Below are 18,087 nucleotides of genomic sequence, written 5' to 3' on the forward strand. Positions count from 1 at the left end.
GCTGTGGGCCATGTTGGTTCCTCTGTGACCTCAAAGTGGGACAGTGTCCTCGGGGAGGTTGTTTGTGCCTGTGTGTTGTTGGTGCGGCCCATTCGTGATGCAGTACACCTGAATGTGTTGCAGTACTTTCACAACAGGCATCTTCAGGGAATCCTAAAGTCTCCAGGATTTTGGGATTGCCTGAAGAGTTGAATTGCTGGTTCTGCCCAGTCTCTTTAACGTGTGATACATTTTCTCTCCTGTAGAGGGCTTCGACACTTGTGTCGAGGGCTAATTTTGAGAGTGTGGAATTCGCTAGTTAGGTGGTGTTATTCCTACATGGATAGTTACTTGGAGTGAGTCGCCATCATTGTTGGAGTTTGTTTCTCAGCGCTCATTGCTCGAAATGTGTCTAATAGTAGCCTTGCATCGCATTCCTGAAAAAGGAAGAAGGCGTAAGAAGCGGGCAAGGGTGTTCATTCTTTTTTGTAAAGGTGGTTCGCCCCTTACCACACTGTAACATACTGTTTTTCAATCTTCTGCCGCCACCTTACTCCCTGCTGGTGTGCTCAGTTGGATGTCATTCAGAGAGTACTAGTTCTGGTTACAGTGGCAACGAAGGCTCGGGATACTTCCATCACACCCACCCACCCACACAATGGGGCGTAGTTATCAGGTGCGGAGCACCTTAGGACCGCACAATGCCCGTCCGCGTCCGTGCGCATAGCATTTACCATCGCAAAAAATTACACAGGAACCGGCAGGATTCGAGCCTGTGTCTAGTAGACCAAACAGAGTTAAGTGTCAGTTGTCTTACCCATCGGGCTAAGGCCGTGAGTTAGTACCCGAGAGTCAAACGGCTTACTCCCTCGCCTGTAACGGTGCGGAGCCTCCTTAGGACCTCCAAATGTCCGTCCGAGTCCATCCGAGCACACACCACCATCAAGCGAAAATCAAGCGAAATTCAATTTGATCCGTGAGTTGAAGTTTCATTTAGGCAATAAACGAGGTGCAACTCGCGGCTCAAATCGAATGACAATCAGGACGCAAATCGGATGTCACTCGGGGCGCAACTTGGATGTCATTTCGAGTCCCCGTACTCCGCACCCTCGCCATCATCCACGGAGTGGAGATGCTGCCATTTTTTCTTTGGCTGCCACAGCTGTCTGATCAAGGCAGAATGCGAAAAAAAACGTCAGGGTACACGAGGTCTGCGCAGATTGCTTCGGGGCCCTCATTCTTCGTGTGGATTGCTTGCCTGGAATTGCGAGGACACTGACGGGAGGGGTTGTGCCCGGCTGGGGCGGGGGCGTGTGCAGCTGGGGCTGGTGCGCAGCGTGGCCGTGCGCCTGAGTGCCCTGGACTACAGCGTGCTGCGGGAGGACTACCTGGCCATGCGCCTGCTCCTCGAGGCCACTCCCGAGCGGCTGGCCCCCGCCCCCACCAACATCCTGCTCTGCGAGAGGGGCTACGACAACTACAGGTACCCTTCACTGACTCGCCTGGTGGCCGTCTCTTTTGAGTGCCACCCACGCAGATCGGCCGACGTTGGTGAAAGGAGTTCGCGAGTAACGGCAGACCTTTCGAGGCACATCGCTTGCAAAAATCCCTCGAGCGACAACTGGCAGGATTGGCTTTTCCCGAGGCCTTCTGTCGCTGACCTTGGCCTTGTTATAGTGTTATAGAGAGGGGAGGGGGGGGGGGGGGTTATTTTGCACGTTTTGCGATGGAAATTTCTGATGCACTTCTCAGCTGATGAGTAGTCCCCCTATCGGTTGCTTCTCAGTGGTTGGTTTCTCATTTTGCCTGTTGCAATGTTTTCTTCTTTTTTTTTTTAATTGCTGTAAATGGTCTTGTGTCATACTTACATTGTGCCATAGCTTTTTAGAAATAAGTTTCGTGAAACACAAAAATAACTTGGTGGTTTTGGTGGTTAAAAAAACGGTAGGTGGCACTGCCCACAACAAAAGTTCGTCGGGGAACCCCTCCATGCCGTGCAGTTTATCTTACTGTAGCCAGCATTGCTACTTACTTGGATCCAGCCTCACACACACAAAAAAGGCCTTGCTTGTTGTGCAGAAATGACTGGAGCAATAAGGAATAGCAGCAAGCTTCGCATGGGACAAAACTAATTTCTCTGCGGCCAGCACTTTCTTCTGTTTGCTCACCATGCACGGTGCAAAGCCTCCTACGCTTCGATGCTTCCCTCATGTATAGGTTTGATCGTTTTTGGGTAACACCCAATTTTACCCAATTCTTACTCCCCGAACATGTTTCAGGAGGATCGGGTTAAACCCGATTTCTACCCACCCGAATGGGCCTTCTCAAAGCAGCGATTTGCACAGTCGTGTGCTGACAGTCTGCCGTTCTCAAGAAGCACTTGCTGGAAGCAACCCCCAAAAACGCAGCTTCCGAACTCTTTGAGCATTGGCATGACCCTACCGCTCACTACCTCAGACTGGCAAATGCTGCACTGACATTTGACGTGTAGGGATTTTTTAGGGAAGCGGTGTTGTCTAGGGAACTTTCTCCCAGTTGAGATACGTTCAGTGATCAGACAGGTCTCGAGTGAAGACCGACATGTTGCGCATGCAGATGACGCAGTTTGTAAACAGGGGTGAGGGAAGAATCATGACTACCTCTTTGTGGATAAAATGTTTCATTTTTTAGAAGTTATCAATTTTTTTTTATTGTCATCGTTACTGGTTCATTTCCAAACAAATGGCAAATTTTGGAGAGGCTTTTCTAGAAAAAACCCTGCAGTGCCCCCGATTACCAGGTTGAAATAAACGCCAATTTTAACATGTTAGAGTTAAGAAGATTGTGATAGCAACTAAAATGGACTGTGTGTATCACTTAGTACATCTGTAAATCTAACCCGAAAAAAAAAAAAAATTTTTGGAATGGTTTTGCAAAAAAAAACTCATTTCCCCTTAAAGGAGCCATGAAGACAAAATACAAGTTGGGTTTATTAGAAAGACTGCTTAGGCCCGATAATAATGATGCCAATATCATCGCAATCTTTGAACAAATAACGGAGATATTAAAGAAAACGTGTGAAGCCAAGGCGACCCCCTAGCCAATTTCCCGCAACTTTTCTACGACGTCACGGAACCTTGTTTGTGCGATTGGCGGCCGCCTAACTGACCTGTCGCGACGACACATGACTGAACGTCTGTAATGGGGCCTGTAGTTCCATTTGACCGCATCACTTGAATGCTAACGTGCAGTTAACGCACTGAAAATTATGTTTTATTGTTGGTCCGTATGACGTCATTCTTGCTCATAACACGTCACTGTGGCGCAAAATTTGAAAGTTTTTAAATACTTCTTGCTTTTTTTCCGTTAAAAAAACATCTTTTGTGGCTCTAATGGAGCTGAGTAAGATACTGAATCCTAGTTCTTTCAAATTAAATGAAGTTGTATTTTCTCTTCATGGCTCCTTTAAATAGCACCCGATTTTTACCCCCCAATTAAAAAAAAAAACTGAAAACAAACAACCCTTCTCATGGAGCTGTGCCCGATTACTGGGAGCACTGACCGGTCAACATTGGCAGTATGCGGAAGGAGCGTGCAGTTGCTTCGACAAGCAAAAAGCTGGGCGGCAGGTATTCCTCGGCTCGTTGCTTTGTCAAACTTGTAACTCTCAAAAATCGCTTTACGTGTCTAGGCGGGGTGAAAGTGTTGTGGTCTTAGTTATTCTGTCACCCTTGAGAAATCCATTTTTGTGGCAGAACTTAAAAAAAAAAAATTGGGAAAACTACTCTTCGGAAGCGTGCCATATAAAAAAGAAATTTCCGCTCACCCGTGGCCGTGTTTGTGCAGATGGCTGTCCACGGAGTCCGGCACTCTGGGGCAGCTGCCGCTGGTGCGAACGGAAGTGGCCAAAAATGGGAACAGTGCTTTGCTCTTGGTAAGTGTGCCCTTGAGCAGTTTCACTTCTTTGGTTCTTTTGGCTTGCTTGCAGTGCATCCAGTGGGTCTGTACTTGTGTGAGTGATTGAATGAATGAAAAATCTTTATTGTGGAATGGCTCTTTGGCCTAAAGGAGGGGAAGAAGGGTGTCGGAGAAAAGACAGAAACAAAGAAAGAAGAGAAAGAAGTGCGTACACACATGCGTGTACAGTGCGTGTACAGTGATTAAAGGCAGGTTTTTTTTTTTTTTTTATCCTACCCTTTGGTCGTTTCCTTTTAATTGTATGTGCAAGTAAACGGCAAAGTTTTGTGAGTATTTTAAACTTTAAAATGCAGAATCTGGGGTAAGGGGAGGGGGGGGGGGGGGGGGGGGATATTTGAAACTTTGAATATCGCAGCAAATGATGGGCATCCGTGATTATCAGTCCCAGACTGTTCCGACGCCTTCGGCAGACGCTTCCCGGGCATTAGCCGTCTGCATAATGCCCGGGAGGCGATCCGGTGCTCGATGTTCTCATGTGTTCTTTCGGACTATGTGATTAGGCAAGTTGAGTTCGGCAAGACCGTACTGCCTCCAGTCGGAGGACAGACTGCCCGTGGCCTATCTGGGACTGTTTAATTGAGGATGCCCAATGTGGTATTCGATTTGGCATCAGTTTGAATGTTTGAAAATGTATTGGGACAAGGCAATAGCCTTGTCCCTTTGTTGAATGAACAAGGCAATAACCTTGTTAAACGCGAGAAATATACTGCTTTAAAAAAAAAACGTGCGAAATATGTTCCGTGCAGTGATTTGGAACTTTTAGTTAGTTTGGTGCAGGGTGTGTCACGCTTTGAGCACTTGCCATCAACACTGCAAACATGTGCTGGCGGTATGCGAATAAAGGACGAGAAAGGTGCTGTTGAGCGCCTTTTCTGCTTTTGTCATTGGGCCGATTCTACTTGCCCGCTTACCTTTTTGCATCCTGATAGTGTGGGCACGTTCAATCTGTGTACTGGCACACTATATATACATCTGTGTAGGTGCCTTTTGCCTAGAATTCTAGAAGGATTTTACCCTTTCCTAAACAGGCCTTTTGTGGCCCTTGCGTGAATTGGACCGATGGTGGGCCACTAAAGCTTCATACCGTTTCCGCAGCTGTTTCAAAGTGTGTGAGAGGCTCAAGCGACATGTCGTAAACATTTCTGTTGTCTCAGAATTTCGCTTTCACTTTTAGCTGTCCGATATCTCTACCCTCTACTTGCTCTACTCGTAATTTAGAATCTTTTTAACTTGGTAATATTGTACCCTGTTTTATGAAATTATGACCAACCTGTTGTGGAGCTGACCTCTTTCCCCCCCTACTCCTTTCCCCCCCCCCTCCCCCTCTTCCAACCCTGCAGGACAGTGACCAGTACCTGCAGGAGTACGGCATAAACCGAAACCGTGCCCTGCAGGTTGCCATCAGGCACGGCGTTGCCTTTGAGACCGTGAACCAGCTCTTCACGGGAACGGTATGTTGTGCTGCTTTTTTAAAAGCGTGTTTGTTCAGGGCCCACTCAATTGAGTTGTCACACCCCCTCCCTCCCCCCCCCCCCCCGGGAGCCTGCACTGCTGCCCGACCGCGACAACTGTGCTGCCCTTTTTTCTAGGAATGTGTGGAGGCGCTGTGGAGCCACATTGTGGCAAGCCTCCGCCACGGGGAGATCAAGTTGGCGGGCTCCCTGTTTCTTCGAGCCAAGAAGCGTGGCCTGCCCAAGCCGCACCCCTTGTTTCGCCAGGTGGGTCCTACGTCCTGTCATCAGCCCATCTATGTCCCCTGCAGGACCAAGGGCCTCTCTCGTACACTTCCAACTGCTCCTGTCAGGCCGTGCCCGAATTATTGCGTCCCTCCGCCGAGTTGTTGCGTCTTCCTCTGCTTCTAGTCTCCTTTCTTGGTAGTGAACCTGTTAGCCTGGTGGCTCGCATTCTGTGCACCGCCTTATTCCACTTCCTCGTCCTATGCTTCTTTTAATAAATTTAACACAAAGAATAGACAGGAACGCAAACAATGTATAAGTCACTGGAGAGCAAGTGTTTGTCCTGTGTCTTTCATCTTCACAGTTTCAGTTATAAATTTGTGCCAGTTTCTCGCCTTTTCGCCTAGCCGCCAGCAGAACTGGAGCAAAAATAAAAAGCGACTTGTGGAGTGCGAATGAGCTGGAATGTCTTCCACACGAGTCTGTTTTCTAATCCGCGCAGCTTTTTTGTTATCCCTAACCGTGACCCCTAGCATTCTGTTCTTTCCATAGCCTGTGGAATGCTGTGGAAACGTAGAATGCTAGGAGCACTTATAAATGTTCTTGGGTCACCTTTGGGGAAGAGAGTTGTGACGTGGAAAAAGTTAGCAGGGAATGTTGGGTTTACTGTTTGTGCCTCTGCCTACATGACCTGTGCAGTCATTAATTCTCAAGAACGCTCTCATCCGGTGTCTTTGGGCAGTTTGATCAATCCTTGCAGGGTCATTTGACCTGACGTTGTGCCTTTAGTTCTGGGGCTCTATCGTAATACATCGTCGTACACTTGTTCTGAATGTGTGGGTTCTCGTGCAAAGAATCTCAGTGGCTTTGAAACTGGCCTCCATTGTTTCGTTGAGCCAACTTTAACCCGTTGTGCCTCTCTTTTTTTGGTTGCCAGGTGTTGCTGAACAGCCAGCAACCACTGTCAGAGTTTCAGCAGTCTGCAGTATTGCAGAAAACGTCAGCACCTTATGAAGTGAGTAGAACCTAGTCAATTTCTTCGGTTTTTTTTTATTATTATTATTATTATTATTGTTATTGTTATTATTATTATTATTATTATTATTATTATTATTATTATTATTATTATTATTATTATTATTATTATTATTTAAGTGCATGCTAAGTGCCTGGACGAAGGGCTTGAACATATCTAGAATTCACTGAACTGAATTGAAATGCGGTGTAATTCTTGGAAAACGTCTAAATAAATAGGAAGTTACTGGCATGTGTTCGTATGTAGCAAGAATAAAAGGAATGGCAAATACAAAGTGTTGCGACGACTGTCATCTTTGCAGGAGGATAAGAAAGAGTAGAACCTGTGCCCCAGTGCAGGGGATGTAGTGTTACCCAGTGTCCTAATTACTGAACGGGTGGTCACATGACTGGTAGCCTAATTTCTTGAGGGAGGGTGGGTTGAGGGTGGGTTGGCATAGCTGGGAGACTTTGCAGATTGTGTGCACCATCTTGGCATACTTGAGGTCAAGCTGCCTAATAGTCGCATCAGTAAACTCGAGGTTGTCGTCAGTGGCAGAGCAACAGTTCTCTGCACCAAGAACCCTTGCAAACTATGGCTGCCACCTGCTGCTCCTATTTGCTTCACTGCCCTTTTTCTGTACTCTGTGGCAATGCTCGTAAATATTCGGCACGGGCAGTGCCTGCAGTGCCCCTTTGCCATCTGTTTGCTGTCTAGGGGAGAAGTTTAAGTTTGTGCCCTTTCTCTTTTTCTCTCTCCCCCTGTGCAGCTAACTGCCCTGCACTGCGCGGCCGTGAACCCGGAGCACAGCTACCTGGCCCACCTTCTGAGTAGCGTGGCACACGTCGAGGCGCAGGATGGCCACGGGTGGCGACCGCTGCACTATGCTGCCGTCGCCACCAACACGGCACCACTCGAGCTGCTGCTGGCCAGGTGGGTGCATGGCGTGGTCCACCTTTTCAAACTGTCTTGTTCAGGGGAACTCGTTTATCTGGCCCTCTCTGAAAGAGCAGAGTTGTCTTTTTGGTTTTTTTGCAAAAGCCTTCTGTGTCATCATGGCATTAAATTTTGGGTACCTCGGGGCATTGTGGTGCGAAATTATTCAATTTGATTCACATTTTTTTAAGGGGGCAGACGGGTCTTTGAGGCCGAAAAATGGCCAAAAAGTCGATTTTTTAAAAATGGCATTTTCGGCATCCGCGGCTATTTTTCTATCAGTTTGCAAATTTTCTCACCAAAAGGCGCTGTATTTTACTGTAAATATCATTTTTAAGTGCACCCCACCGCGCAGTTCGCTCATAATTCGATGGTAAAACGGCACTTTTCTTGCCAAGCGTAGCTAGCGTTCTCGGCTAACGAAAGCGTCCATCTTGGGCTCGTTTGAAAGACCGCTTCTTCGTCTTTGATTTCCCGCCACGGCTGCCTCATTTTTCTCTCTGGTCGCGAAGAAAAAAGAGTACAAAAAAAGGTCAAATGCGCGCCGTTATTGGCTGCTGAGCTCACGTGACCAAAATAGTGCCATCTGATTGGCGGATGCGGATCAGCAGCGTCTGCTGCGCGCAAAGTGCAGGGCAAGCGGGTAGCCATCTTCGATAACGGCGAGCGTATAACTATGCCGAACCGGGGTCGCAAGTTCAATACGCGACATAAATTCGGCAGAAAAAGGACGAAATCTATGGGAAGTAACTTCAACCGCAACGCTGCACCCCCAGAGAAAAGTGACGAAGAACGGGACACCGCGTCGCCCACCGAAGCTGCCGATGTTGACCTAGGCCTAACCCGCCTACCGGCCTTGGAAGTTCCGACTCGCAGCAGCTGCGTCCGCCGAGATACAACGATGCTGCAGCCAGCAGATCTTCAGGCAAGACAAGATAACGCCGAAGCAAAACTACAGAAGCTTGCGTCAACCCCAGCGACGAAAAGGAAATTTGGTCGTCTGGATAAGAGCGACGAAGAGGCCCAGCCTGTCGACGAGACGGCCTTCGTCATTGTGAACCTCGAGTCGGTGAATGAGCTTTTTAGCGCTGTGAAGTGCAGAATATGTGGCGGAGACGTTCGCGTTGAGAAATGTGACCGCGAGTATGGCCTTGCGGTAAAACTAATGGTGGTGTGTGTGAACTGTGGAGATGTCACGGCAGCATGGAGCTCGCCGCGCGTCGACGGAACCCAGAAAATGAACCCTTTCGCTGTAAACATCCTCGCTGCTCGCGCGATGCAAACTACCGGAAATCGCCAAGCTGCTCTAAATGACATCTTCTCAACCATGAACATTTCTCACCGCGGTCTTCATAAGAAAACTTGGCAAGGGTACATAAAGCAAAAGCTAACCCCAGCGGCAGCTCGCGCTGCCGAGAAAGTGACGAGTGAAAGCGCACGGTCGGTTCGCGAACTTTACCGTGAACTGGATGTCGCTAACCCCGGGAACATTGCCGTGTCGTATGATGGGTCGTGGATGTCTCGTGGACACTCATCCCACATAGGTGTGGGTGTGGTTATTGAACTTTTCACTGGGCTTGTCATCGATTATGTTGTGCTGAGCAACTTTTGCGCGGGGTGTGAGCGAGGGCCGAAGGAAGGTGATCCGGCCTATGAAGCTTGGCGTGCTACCCACACCTGCCAGAAAAACACGGAAAAAAAATCTGGAGAGATGGAAGTGGAAGCAGCCCTTATCCTTTTCGAACGGTCGCTTCAAAAGTATGGGCTAAGATACACAACCATTCTCTGTGATGGCGATTGTCGAACTTTCCTCGCCTTGCAAGATAAAAAGGTGTACGGGTTCATTCAAATTGAAAAAGAAGATTGTGTGAATCATGTACAGAAGCGCATGTTCACCAATTTAAAAACTGCGCTTGCAAAGCACAAGGGTAGTGGCTCAGAAAATCTTGGAGGAAAGGGAAGGCTGACGGGTGACCTTGTCACCAAGCTAAGCTCTTACTACGGCTGGGCCCTCAAGTCTCACAAAGGTGATGTTGGGGCAATGGAAAAGGCAGTCATGGCGACCTACCACCACATTACGTCAAATGATGCACTGTACAATCACATCCTGTGCCCGACTGGCCCCGACTCTTGGTGCCGCCAAAATGCAGCACTTGCCAAGGGAGAACCCATGCCAAAGCACCGGTATAATTTCCCACCACACGTGTGCAAAGCCCTGCTTCCAATTTATCAGCGCTTGTCGAATAAGAAGCTGCTCGACAGGTGTTCACGGGGTAAAACCCAGAATAGCAACGAAAGCCTTCATTCGCTTATCTGGGCACTGGCACCCAAGGAGCGCCATGCGTCGCTCTTCACTGTTCAAGCCGCTGTTGCAGAGGCAGTGATGAGGTTTAATGCTGGCAACGCGAAAACCTCATCAGGAATCCTGAAAGCCCTCAGCTTAAACCCTAGCGTGAAGAGCACCAAACGAATGACCGAGAAGGACCATCAACGAGCACAAGACTCGGCTCGCAAGCACACCTCAGCTGAAAGAGTCCAACAGGCCCTAAAAAAGCGTCATTCAAGAGCTAATAAGCAGTCAGACTACATTCCTGGTGGTTACTAGCAATCTCGCACTGTAAATCTGTACATACGCTGTAGTATCTGTCATTAAAACGTGTGCCATTTGTTTTTTGCACTTTTCTCAAAACTCAAATTTTAGGACTTCGTATAGTTTTGTCCCCAAATATCTCGGCACCCAGAGCAGGTAAGGCTGTAATTTTTTTTTCTAATGATACCTACACGTGTGGAGCATACAATATAGGAAACAAATTTTGAAGTGGAGGTTTTGGAAAATTATCGTGTTCAATTGACACCACTTGTGAGCCATTTCTTGCAGAGTACAGGAGGAGTGAAGTTCAGTGTGTTGTAAAGAGACGAAAAATAGCTAAATCAAAAAAGTAATTCCTATATTGTATTCTTTAGTCATTTCTCTGTCTATCCATGTGGTTAGTGCTATTCTGTGTGCCATGATTATTTTTTAATTGCGTCCCAAACTAATGGCAATTAATCACTAATTATGCCAAAATATAATGAACTTACAAGAAATCTAATTGCAGATTTGAAATCAGCACAAAAAACTCCATATTGCTGTGCAGTTTCATTAAAATTGGTCAGTAAATAAAAAAAATAGCTCTAAGACCAGTCTGCCCCCTTAATTTCTTGTGCTTTGTTGACAGTCAAAACGTTCTTTGTGCACTTCTGGTAACCACGTGGCAACATCTTTATATCTAACAGCAAGTTCTGTTGTGGGAAGCCGTCATAATAACTTTTCTCATAGCTCAATGGGGCGGGGTTGTTGCAGTCATGGAATCCTAAAACCTGTGCGTGGGCTTATATTTTATTGCACACTTGCATAACAAAAGTTTGTTGTTCAAGAGTGGGCTGTTTACTAGCTCTTTCATGTGCCTCGGTGTCAGCCATTAGTTAGAACAAACTCAATTTATTGTTGCCTGAATGGGGGATCTAAACGTTTATTTTATGGGTACCCTGGGTTTCTCTCTTTTGAGGGCCACACCACCTCAAAGTTTGGAGGACATGCATGTCTTTTCGTTCCTTGCGTTCTCTCAGGGGGGCCTCAATGTACGCTACGGACGTGGATGGCGAGACACCGCTGCACAAGGCGGCTCGTGTTGGCCGTTCCAGTAATTTGGAAGTCCTGCTTCGTTTTGCCTCAGGTGCGTTTCCCACCTTTTTATTTTTGGGTCCCACGTATGCCGATAGGCTGACGTGCACAGCACTGCTTGTGCTTACTCCGCAGCTCAGTTGTAGGTAAGGTATGCCAAGATGAACTTGTAGCTCGAAGTTGCTGCTGTGCTCATTGTTTTGAGAAGTGGACTTAAAAGACCGTATTTACTCGCGTAATGAACCCACTTTTTTTTTTTTTTACTAAATTTGGCATGAATTTCAAGGGAGGGTTCATTATGCGGGAAAAAGTTGCAACAGATTTTTTTAAGTTGAAATTTCTTACAATAAAGATGCTAAGAGGAGCGTTGTCAAAGCCTTACCTTTCTAGTAAAAATGCGTAGGTAATTATGTAGCCAAATTTCTTTTTTATTCACGACATGCTAGAGGCCCTACTCGCGTTGGAGCTGTCCTCCTCACTTGAGTCACTTGCGCCTTTACGTTCGTTGTCGGCCCACAACACATCTTCCGTGCCGTCAGGGCACTTCAAAACTTCTTTTCCCACATTGAGAAACTTCCCTTCTTTGGGACCATGAAATGCACAGCAGGGCCTGTTCATCACCCAAACCGCTTGTTTGCACCAGGGGCGGTATTCTCGAGTTTTGTCCCTTTTGCGTCCCTTTCAAAAGTGTTCCTTTTGGCGAGCCCTGATTGGCTAAAAGCAAACAACCGGAAGTGATGTAACGCAAGCGCGGCAAACATACTGCCGACGCCGACTGCTTAACCGGAAGAATGTCACGATGAAAGGGGTGCAAAAGGGACGTTTTCAAAAGGGACAGTTACAAGAATACTGCCCCAGTAGTGTACACGCACTGGGTCAACACTAAAATGCCGCCCAGCCGCGCGGTTTCCATGTGCTTCAACGCATGCTGCACCACTTTCAATTTAAAACCGGCTGTGTAGCTCGTGTACTGGCCCATCGTACGCAACGCTCCAGGAGCACAAAAAAAAAAAGAAGGGTCAGAGCACAGCAGAATAACAAAACCATGGAGCTTAATGGTGAAGTCGCGGAACAGCACAGAGCAGGCAAGGAGTTCGGAGTATGTGAGGTGCTTTGCTCGCACACTGCAACACTTTCATGGCACTACGCACAAGGTTTGTTTTGTGTTCTGCAGGTGGCGCTCTGCAAGCGCGCAATTTAACTTCAAGGCTGTTGAGGGGACGAAAAGAAGATTAGAATGCTGGTGGACAAAAAATTCCCGCGCCTTCCCGCGAGGGGAACACGAGTAAATGCAGAGCATTGGGGCCTCAGTACTGATTGAAGGCAGTGTTGCTTCCATCGCTTCTTCCGTGATGCTGGAGTAGCAGACACGAGTAAACGTGGGCACGAGCGTCAACCAAGGAAGGAAGGAGCAACGCAGTGACTGAAACACGAGCGACCGCTAGCCGCTATATTTGCAGCGCGCGCCGTAGAGGGAGAGCAGTACGGGGGGGAGAGCGCGCATGCGCAAGCAGCGCGCGCCCTTCCACGCCCCACCGCGCTGCTATCACGCACCTGTTACGCCGAGACCGCGATGGAGCGAACGGGCTGACTACGACGCATGCGTGCGCCAGCTGCTGTTGAGAGAGAGGAGGGAAGGAGAGGCGCACCTGCTGCGGACGCGAAACTGTTGACACTGTCCGACGCAGGAACAGGCGAGGCTAAGAAATGCTTTGCATTTAAAAGCAGAAAGTGGAATATTGCCTAGGACAGTTACCACCTGTAACAGGAAAAAAAAAAGTATTTTGTGCCTAATAAGTTTTCCTTGCCTGCCCTAAGCAGAGCTAGCATTAAACCAAGGGTATAAAACAGGTATATTAGTCCTTTTTGGTAAGATGACACATCATCACCCCGCTACAAAGGGGAAACCAATAGCAATCATCGTCATCATCAATTTTAAATTAGCCACTGCATTTCCGCTCGTGTCTCTGGCTACTGTTAAGATTTCTTTTTGTTGGAATGCGTTTTTAGCATTTCTGCGCGTACTGGTGCGGGATATCAAGTTACTGCGATTGTCTACGGCATCAGCAACCATGCCGAGATGAAAACATATTCCCGCTGCATTTTTTAGTGCAAAGTGACTAGAAAGTAAATTCTTGAGAAGGAAAGTTGGGGGAGGGCTCATTATGCGAGTAAATAGGGTAATTCAAATCCATTTGTTGTTTTCTCCCAGCACCAGTTGGTCCTGAAGCAACTTTGTATGGGTGCAGTCCTCTGACTCTGCCTATGGAGTGCCGCGTACGAAAGCCAACTCGATAGAGGCATCTGATTTGTGCCTGTTGTCCAGGTTTTCAAGTGAAATGGCCCAGCCAGTTGATATAAGGCCAGCTGATTAAAGAAAAGAGGACTGGTTGAGGGCAGCCAATTCCTTTTGTTCAAGCTAACAGCAGGTGTGGTGCCTGCGTGCAGTTGCCGAAAAAGGGGGTCCTCTGCGTGGCGTGGACCGACCCAACAAGGAAGGCTGGGCTCCCTTGCACTTGGCTGCCAAGAACGGCCACTTGGTAAGTTTAGGGGTTGGAGTCGGGCTTTAGTTGTGTTGGTTGCAGTGTAGCTTGCTTTTTGTTAGCCCCCTTCAGCTGCTCCGCTCGCATGCTTTGGGCACCCCATTTCTTACGGGGAATTCAGATTGAAGCTTATTTCAAGATTTGCAGCATTGCAAAAGGAAGGTCGCCCCCTAGTTTCTACGAAATTTAGTGATAGGGATACGAGAGGGGAAGCATATTCTGCGGTTAGTGCACTGTAGCGGTGCTACCGGAACTGCAAATGTGCCCTTGCTTCTTTTTTCAAGTCAGTAGTGGCAACCCATTTTTGAAGTTCCCGTTTTCACCATTTGAGGCTCTTTATTTTTGTGTCGTTGTCATTTCTTTGCACATAGCTTGGAATGCAAATGTGTGCATGGACGAGCGAAGACTGCCCTTGGCTGGCAAACATTGCACATAACCGACCCGGCTGCTCAATCGTACTTGGTGCTAAACACAAAGAAACGTTGTCTGGACTCTCCCTTGGCTACTGGGGGGCAGTTACGTTTTCATAAGCGTAGCTCTAGAAGGGGTGTGTGGAGGGTAATTAGGAGGGTGCAGCATAGACGGTATTCACATAAAAGTTTAGCGGCCGATTTTTTTTCACTTGGCGACACTGAAAACCACCATGATCGTGCCCATTGTGTCTGTGCATGCTTATGCCTCTCGCAGAAAGAAAAAAAACAGGCCGTGGCGTCAGTCAAAGATATGAATAATAGCAGGGACATTGTGCGGTGATGCTCTACTTGCCCTAGAGAACCCGGCATCGCCACTAGAGAATGGAGCTGCAGTTGCTCTGTGTTCGCAGCGCAGTTGCCTGTGAACACGGAGGTCAGCACAGATGCACCTGCACCTTGCCCACGGCAGAGCCGTTTCGTACAAACGCCAAATAATGCTTCCGAAGAAATTGTGAACACTCACGTGCACGTCAGCTGAGGTACAGCGGCAGCGTAGCAGTGTGCACTAACGTTGGTGTGCGCATTGTTAGCTGGTAAACTAGCGACATCTATTGGCAAGTGACCGGAAGCGAGTAATTTGTGGCCGATACCAAAACACAGCATCTGGCAATCAGCTAACCTGTGCCAACGACTTCACTCTCATCTTCGACAGGTAGGCTGTAGGACACTGTGTGAAACAGTAAACGTCGAGGTAATGCTCTTGAACTCATTGGGACGCCTCATGCGTGCGCTGCATGCCCGAGACTGCGCGTCCCCGTTGCTAAGGCAACACACATGGTTGCTGGCGCCACACCAGTGAATACAACCTATGTGGGGAACGGGGACACTGGTGGGGGGTGTTTTTGTTCCGAGATGGTGCCTGTGGTCAGGTTGCAGTGTGAGGCTAGCTAGCACTAAAAATAGCCGTTGTGGTGAGTTATAGTGTCGTCACTCAGTTGTCCCCCCTCCCCCCCCTGCTGCTGTGCAGGAGGCTGCGCAGGTGCTGGTGCGTTACAAGGCGGACGTGAACCGCACCCCTGGCGCCCCCTTGAGCCAGATCAGCCCCCTGATGCTGGCCGCACAGCAGGGCAGCTGCGACATGGTGCATGCCCTGGTCAAGGCGGGGGCCTCCGTCGAGCTCCTGGGTGGGTAATGCGCCGCCCCTCCGCCGACCTGTCTGAAGCCCTCATTGCCCTTCCTGTTCCCTTCTTTTCTTTGTTGTGCGTTTTTAGGTGTGGAGCACTTTGGGGGGCCGGCTTGTCGTTTAGCTCGTCCGGGGTGACGGCGTCACGCACCCAAACAGAGTTTCTGAAAAGAAAACTGCTTCCCCTGGTGGGGATCGAGCCTGGGTCTTTCGCGTCACGAAGCTAATGTCTATCCCATTGCGCCATAGAGGCACACATCGCTCATAGGCAAAGTGTTGGGGGTGATCTTTGCACTGGGTCGTGGCCACGGACGCTGCCGTTTCTAGGTTGCAAATAAGTACACAGTAATGTAAAATAGGGAAGACATCATGAAATAACGCATTAACTACCCAAAATTAATGGAAACTGCATCCAGTGTCTGTCTATGGGCCTTTTCAGGGGCTGTGGCACCCTCTCGACTACTTTCGGTATCAACAGCAGGCTGACACTGAAGCTAGTCAAGAGGGGGGCGCCACAGCCCCTCTTGGCAGGAGAGGTACTCACAAGAGTAACGGAAAAGGAACACTGGCAAATCACACTGCTGCGTTTTTTTTTTTTTTTTTTAATATATATATATTATCTCTAGTGCTTGGCTGTAGCATTGCATGACTCTGTCTGTCGTTGGCTGAACTTCAAAAGGTTGCAGCTTTGTGTAGCCCTAGTGGAAGGCAGCAGAGCATATTTTGCAGAATGCACGACAGAATGGGCTACAAGGAAGATGGGGCAGCTCTCGTGTTTCGGATTGTTGTGAGAGAAAAACAGCTTGGCTAACAAGAATGCTCAGCAGTAACTAACTTCACATTTAAGTTTTAGCGCGTGTAAATTTAATTTGGATTCACTTGTGGGGGAGCAGTTGGCGGGCACCAGCAGAGACTCGCAGGTCATGATAGTTGACCATTGTGTAAAACAGGGGTTCTCAAGCATGTTGGTCCCAGGGAACCTTGCTAAGTTCCGTTAAGTGCCAAGGAACCCCCCCCCCTTTCCCGCCAGTTTTCATTCTGTTCGTGCTACATTAACGTGCAATAAATTCAAAAGCAAGCAAGGGTATCGTTTTTTTTTTTTTTTCGTCGACTTTACGCGAATGCGTACGCTAGCGGCACCTATCTCCAAACAGGAGAAATGCGCATGGGGGTAATATAAGGCCGAGATTCAAGTGCAATAGTTTAACCCCGTGGCCCGTTTTCGGAGTCTGGCTGGCTACAAACTGCTGGCGAGATTTATTGCGCAGCTTGCGAGTTTGTTATGCGCTGAGATGTGCTTACTGACACTCGGGCATGAGTAATGGAGGTTCCTTAGATCGATCGCACCTCAAGTTTACCATATAAGACTTCGCGACTGCGGATCCACGGAAAATTTACCAGTGGCTCGCGGAACCCTGAGGAGGGGCCTGCGGAACCCCTAGGTTCCGCGGAACCCACTTTGAGAAACCATGGTGTAAAAGTTCACTGCCCCTCCCCCCCCCCCCCTTTTTTTTAACAAATTAGTTCTCAAAGCTGCGTGCGGGGACAATGCTTGGCTTTCTCTTGTCTCATTGCCCTGGCGGCGCCTATATTTTTCTGCTAAAATTCTTTCACCGCCTCTCGACCAGATTTGCATCCCTGCAACAACACGTTTGGGAGAGTGCTGGTAGCTGTTTTTCTTTTTCTTACAAACATGTTATAGTATTCTTGGAACAGCGCGAAAAAGACGTGCAGAAGACGTAAACAAGACGTAGCCTGCCTACAGCAGCTTGCCAACCCTTGTTTGCTGGAACAGCTGCGAGGTCCGGGATTGCTGCATTCTTGATGTTTGCGCGCATCAGGTTGGTGTAGAGACCAGTTGGGCACGCCCTAGTGTACATGGGTTCATAGAGTAGCGCACAGTGGCAGAGAAGGGATTGCCCAAAGGTCAAGTGTAGCACATCGTCAATCCTGTGCACGTGGACCTGACAAGTGACTGTTGGGTTGAGTGAACAGCCTACTTCGACCCCCCCGATGCATACGGGAACTAGGTAGGGGCAAACTGTCAGGTCGGATGGGAAGAACATCAGATTGTTGGGGGGAAGAGGGCGATCCCCCTGTTGGCTCCTGCACTCAACCAGTGCACTAGCATAGGCAGTTTGAGTCGAGAAAGCCTATTTATAGGAGTTACGTGTGCGGTGTTGGATGTGGCCCCGAGTGTTTGATACCGATTGTTGGCCTTCCCCCTCCTCCCTGACTAGACGAGTGTGGCCGCACGGCCCTGAGCCACGCGGTGCTGAACGGCCAGGCATCTGTGTGCGCCAAGCTGCTGCGACTGGGCTCCAACCCGAACCGGGCCGACGTGGGGGGCAACACGCTGGTGCACTATGCGGCTGCCTACGGCTGGCTCCACTGCCTGCGCCTCCTGGTCGAGGCCGGCGCCGCCCCCCACCGCTCCAACAGCTCCAGGGTGGGTGCTGGGCACGGTGTGCTTCCGTTTCGACCTGTTTGCGTGCAACTGGTAGCTTAAGAATAGCATTCTAAGTAAGTAGTCCATTAGAGTGAGCTTTGTTGTGGCTTTGAAGTTGTTGCATACTAGTAGGGGTGGGCCAGTTCAGCATTGTCCAGTTCCTTTCGCTGCATGATGTATAGGGTGGTAAAATGACTCAGTGGGCAGCAGACCATGTAGGCGGGAGGGCAGCTCATTCAATCTGCATAGTTGAGCAGTTACTGAAACAAGTA

General features: G+C 48.7%; 2 protein-coding genes across 4 annotated transcripts in view; both read left to right on the top strand.

The window, feature by feature from the left end:
- LOC144148971 (uncharacterized) overlaps positions 1-18,087 on the top strand; it is an 84,097-nt gene that overhangs the window by 22,171 nt on the left and 43,839 nt on the right. For all 3 annotated transcript variants that reach the window (XM_077680488.1, XM_077680490.1, XM_077680489.1), the window contains exons 12-21: positions 1,299-1,462; positions 3,805-3,892; positions 5,277-5,387; positions 5,526-5,654; positions 6,550-6,627; positions 7,397-7,560; positions 11,173-11,279; positions 13,676-13,767; positions 15,211-15,367; positions 17,607-17,815. In XM_077680488.1, coding sequence (XP_077536614.1) covers positions 1,299-1,462; positions 3,805-3,892; positions 5,277-5,387; positions 5,526-5,654; positions 6,550-6,627; positions 7,397-7,560; positions 11,173-11,279; positions 13,676-13,767; positions 15,211-15,367; positions 17,607-17,815 — 1,299 coding nt within the window. The remainder of the gene's footprint in view (positions 1-1,298; positions 1,463-3,804; positions 3,893-5,276; positions 5,388-5,525; positions 5,655-6,549; positions 6,628-7,396; positions 7,561-11,172; positions 11,280-13,675; positions 13,768-15,210; positions 15,368-17,606; positions 17,816-18,087) is intronic.
- Positions 8,303-10,216, top strand: LOC144149688 (uncharacterized). The gene has a single exon (XM_077681340.1). It carries the CDS (start codon positions 8,303-8,305, stop codon positions 10,166-10,168), a length of 1,866 nt encoding a protein of 621 aa, XP_077537466.1. The 3' UTR covers positions 10,169-10,216.

This window comes from Haemaphysalis longicornis, unplaced genomic scaffold (assembly GCF_048455015.1).
Source record: "Haemaphysalis longicornis isolate Haplotype H1 unplaced genomic scaffold, Haemaphysalis longicornis Haplotype H1 scaffold_8, whole genome shotgun sequence".
NCBI classification, from domain to species: Eukaryota; Metazoa; Arthropoda; class Arachnida; order Ixodida; family Ixodidae; genus Haemaphysalis; species Haemaphysalis longicornis.

What these genes read in the sequence shown, in the direction of transcription:
- LOC144149688 (XM_077681340.1), top strand. Translation starts at nt 8,303, where the DNA reads ATGGGAAGTAACTTCAACCGCAACGCTGCACCCCCAGAGAAAAGTGAC.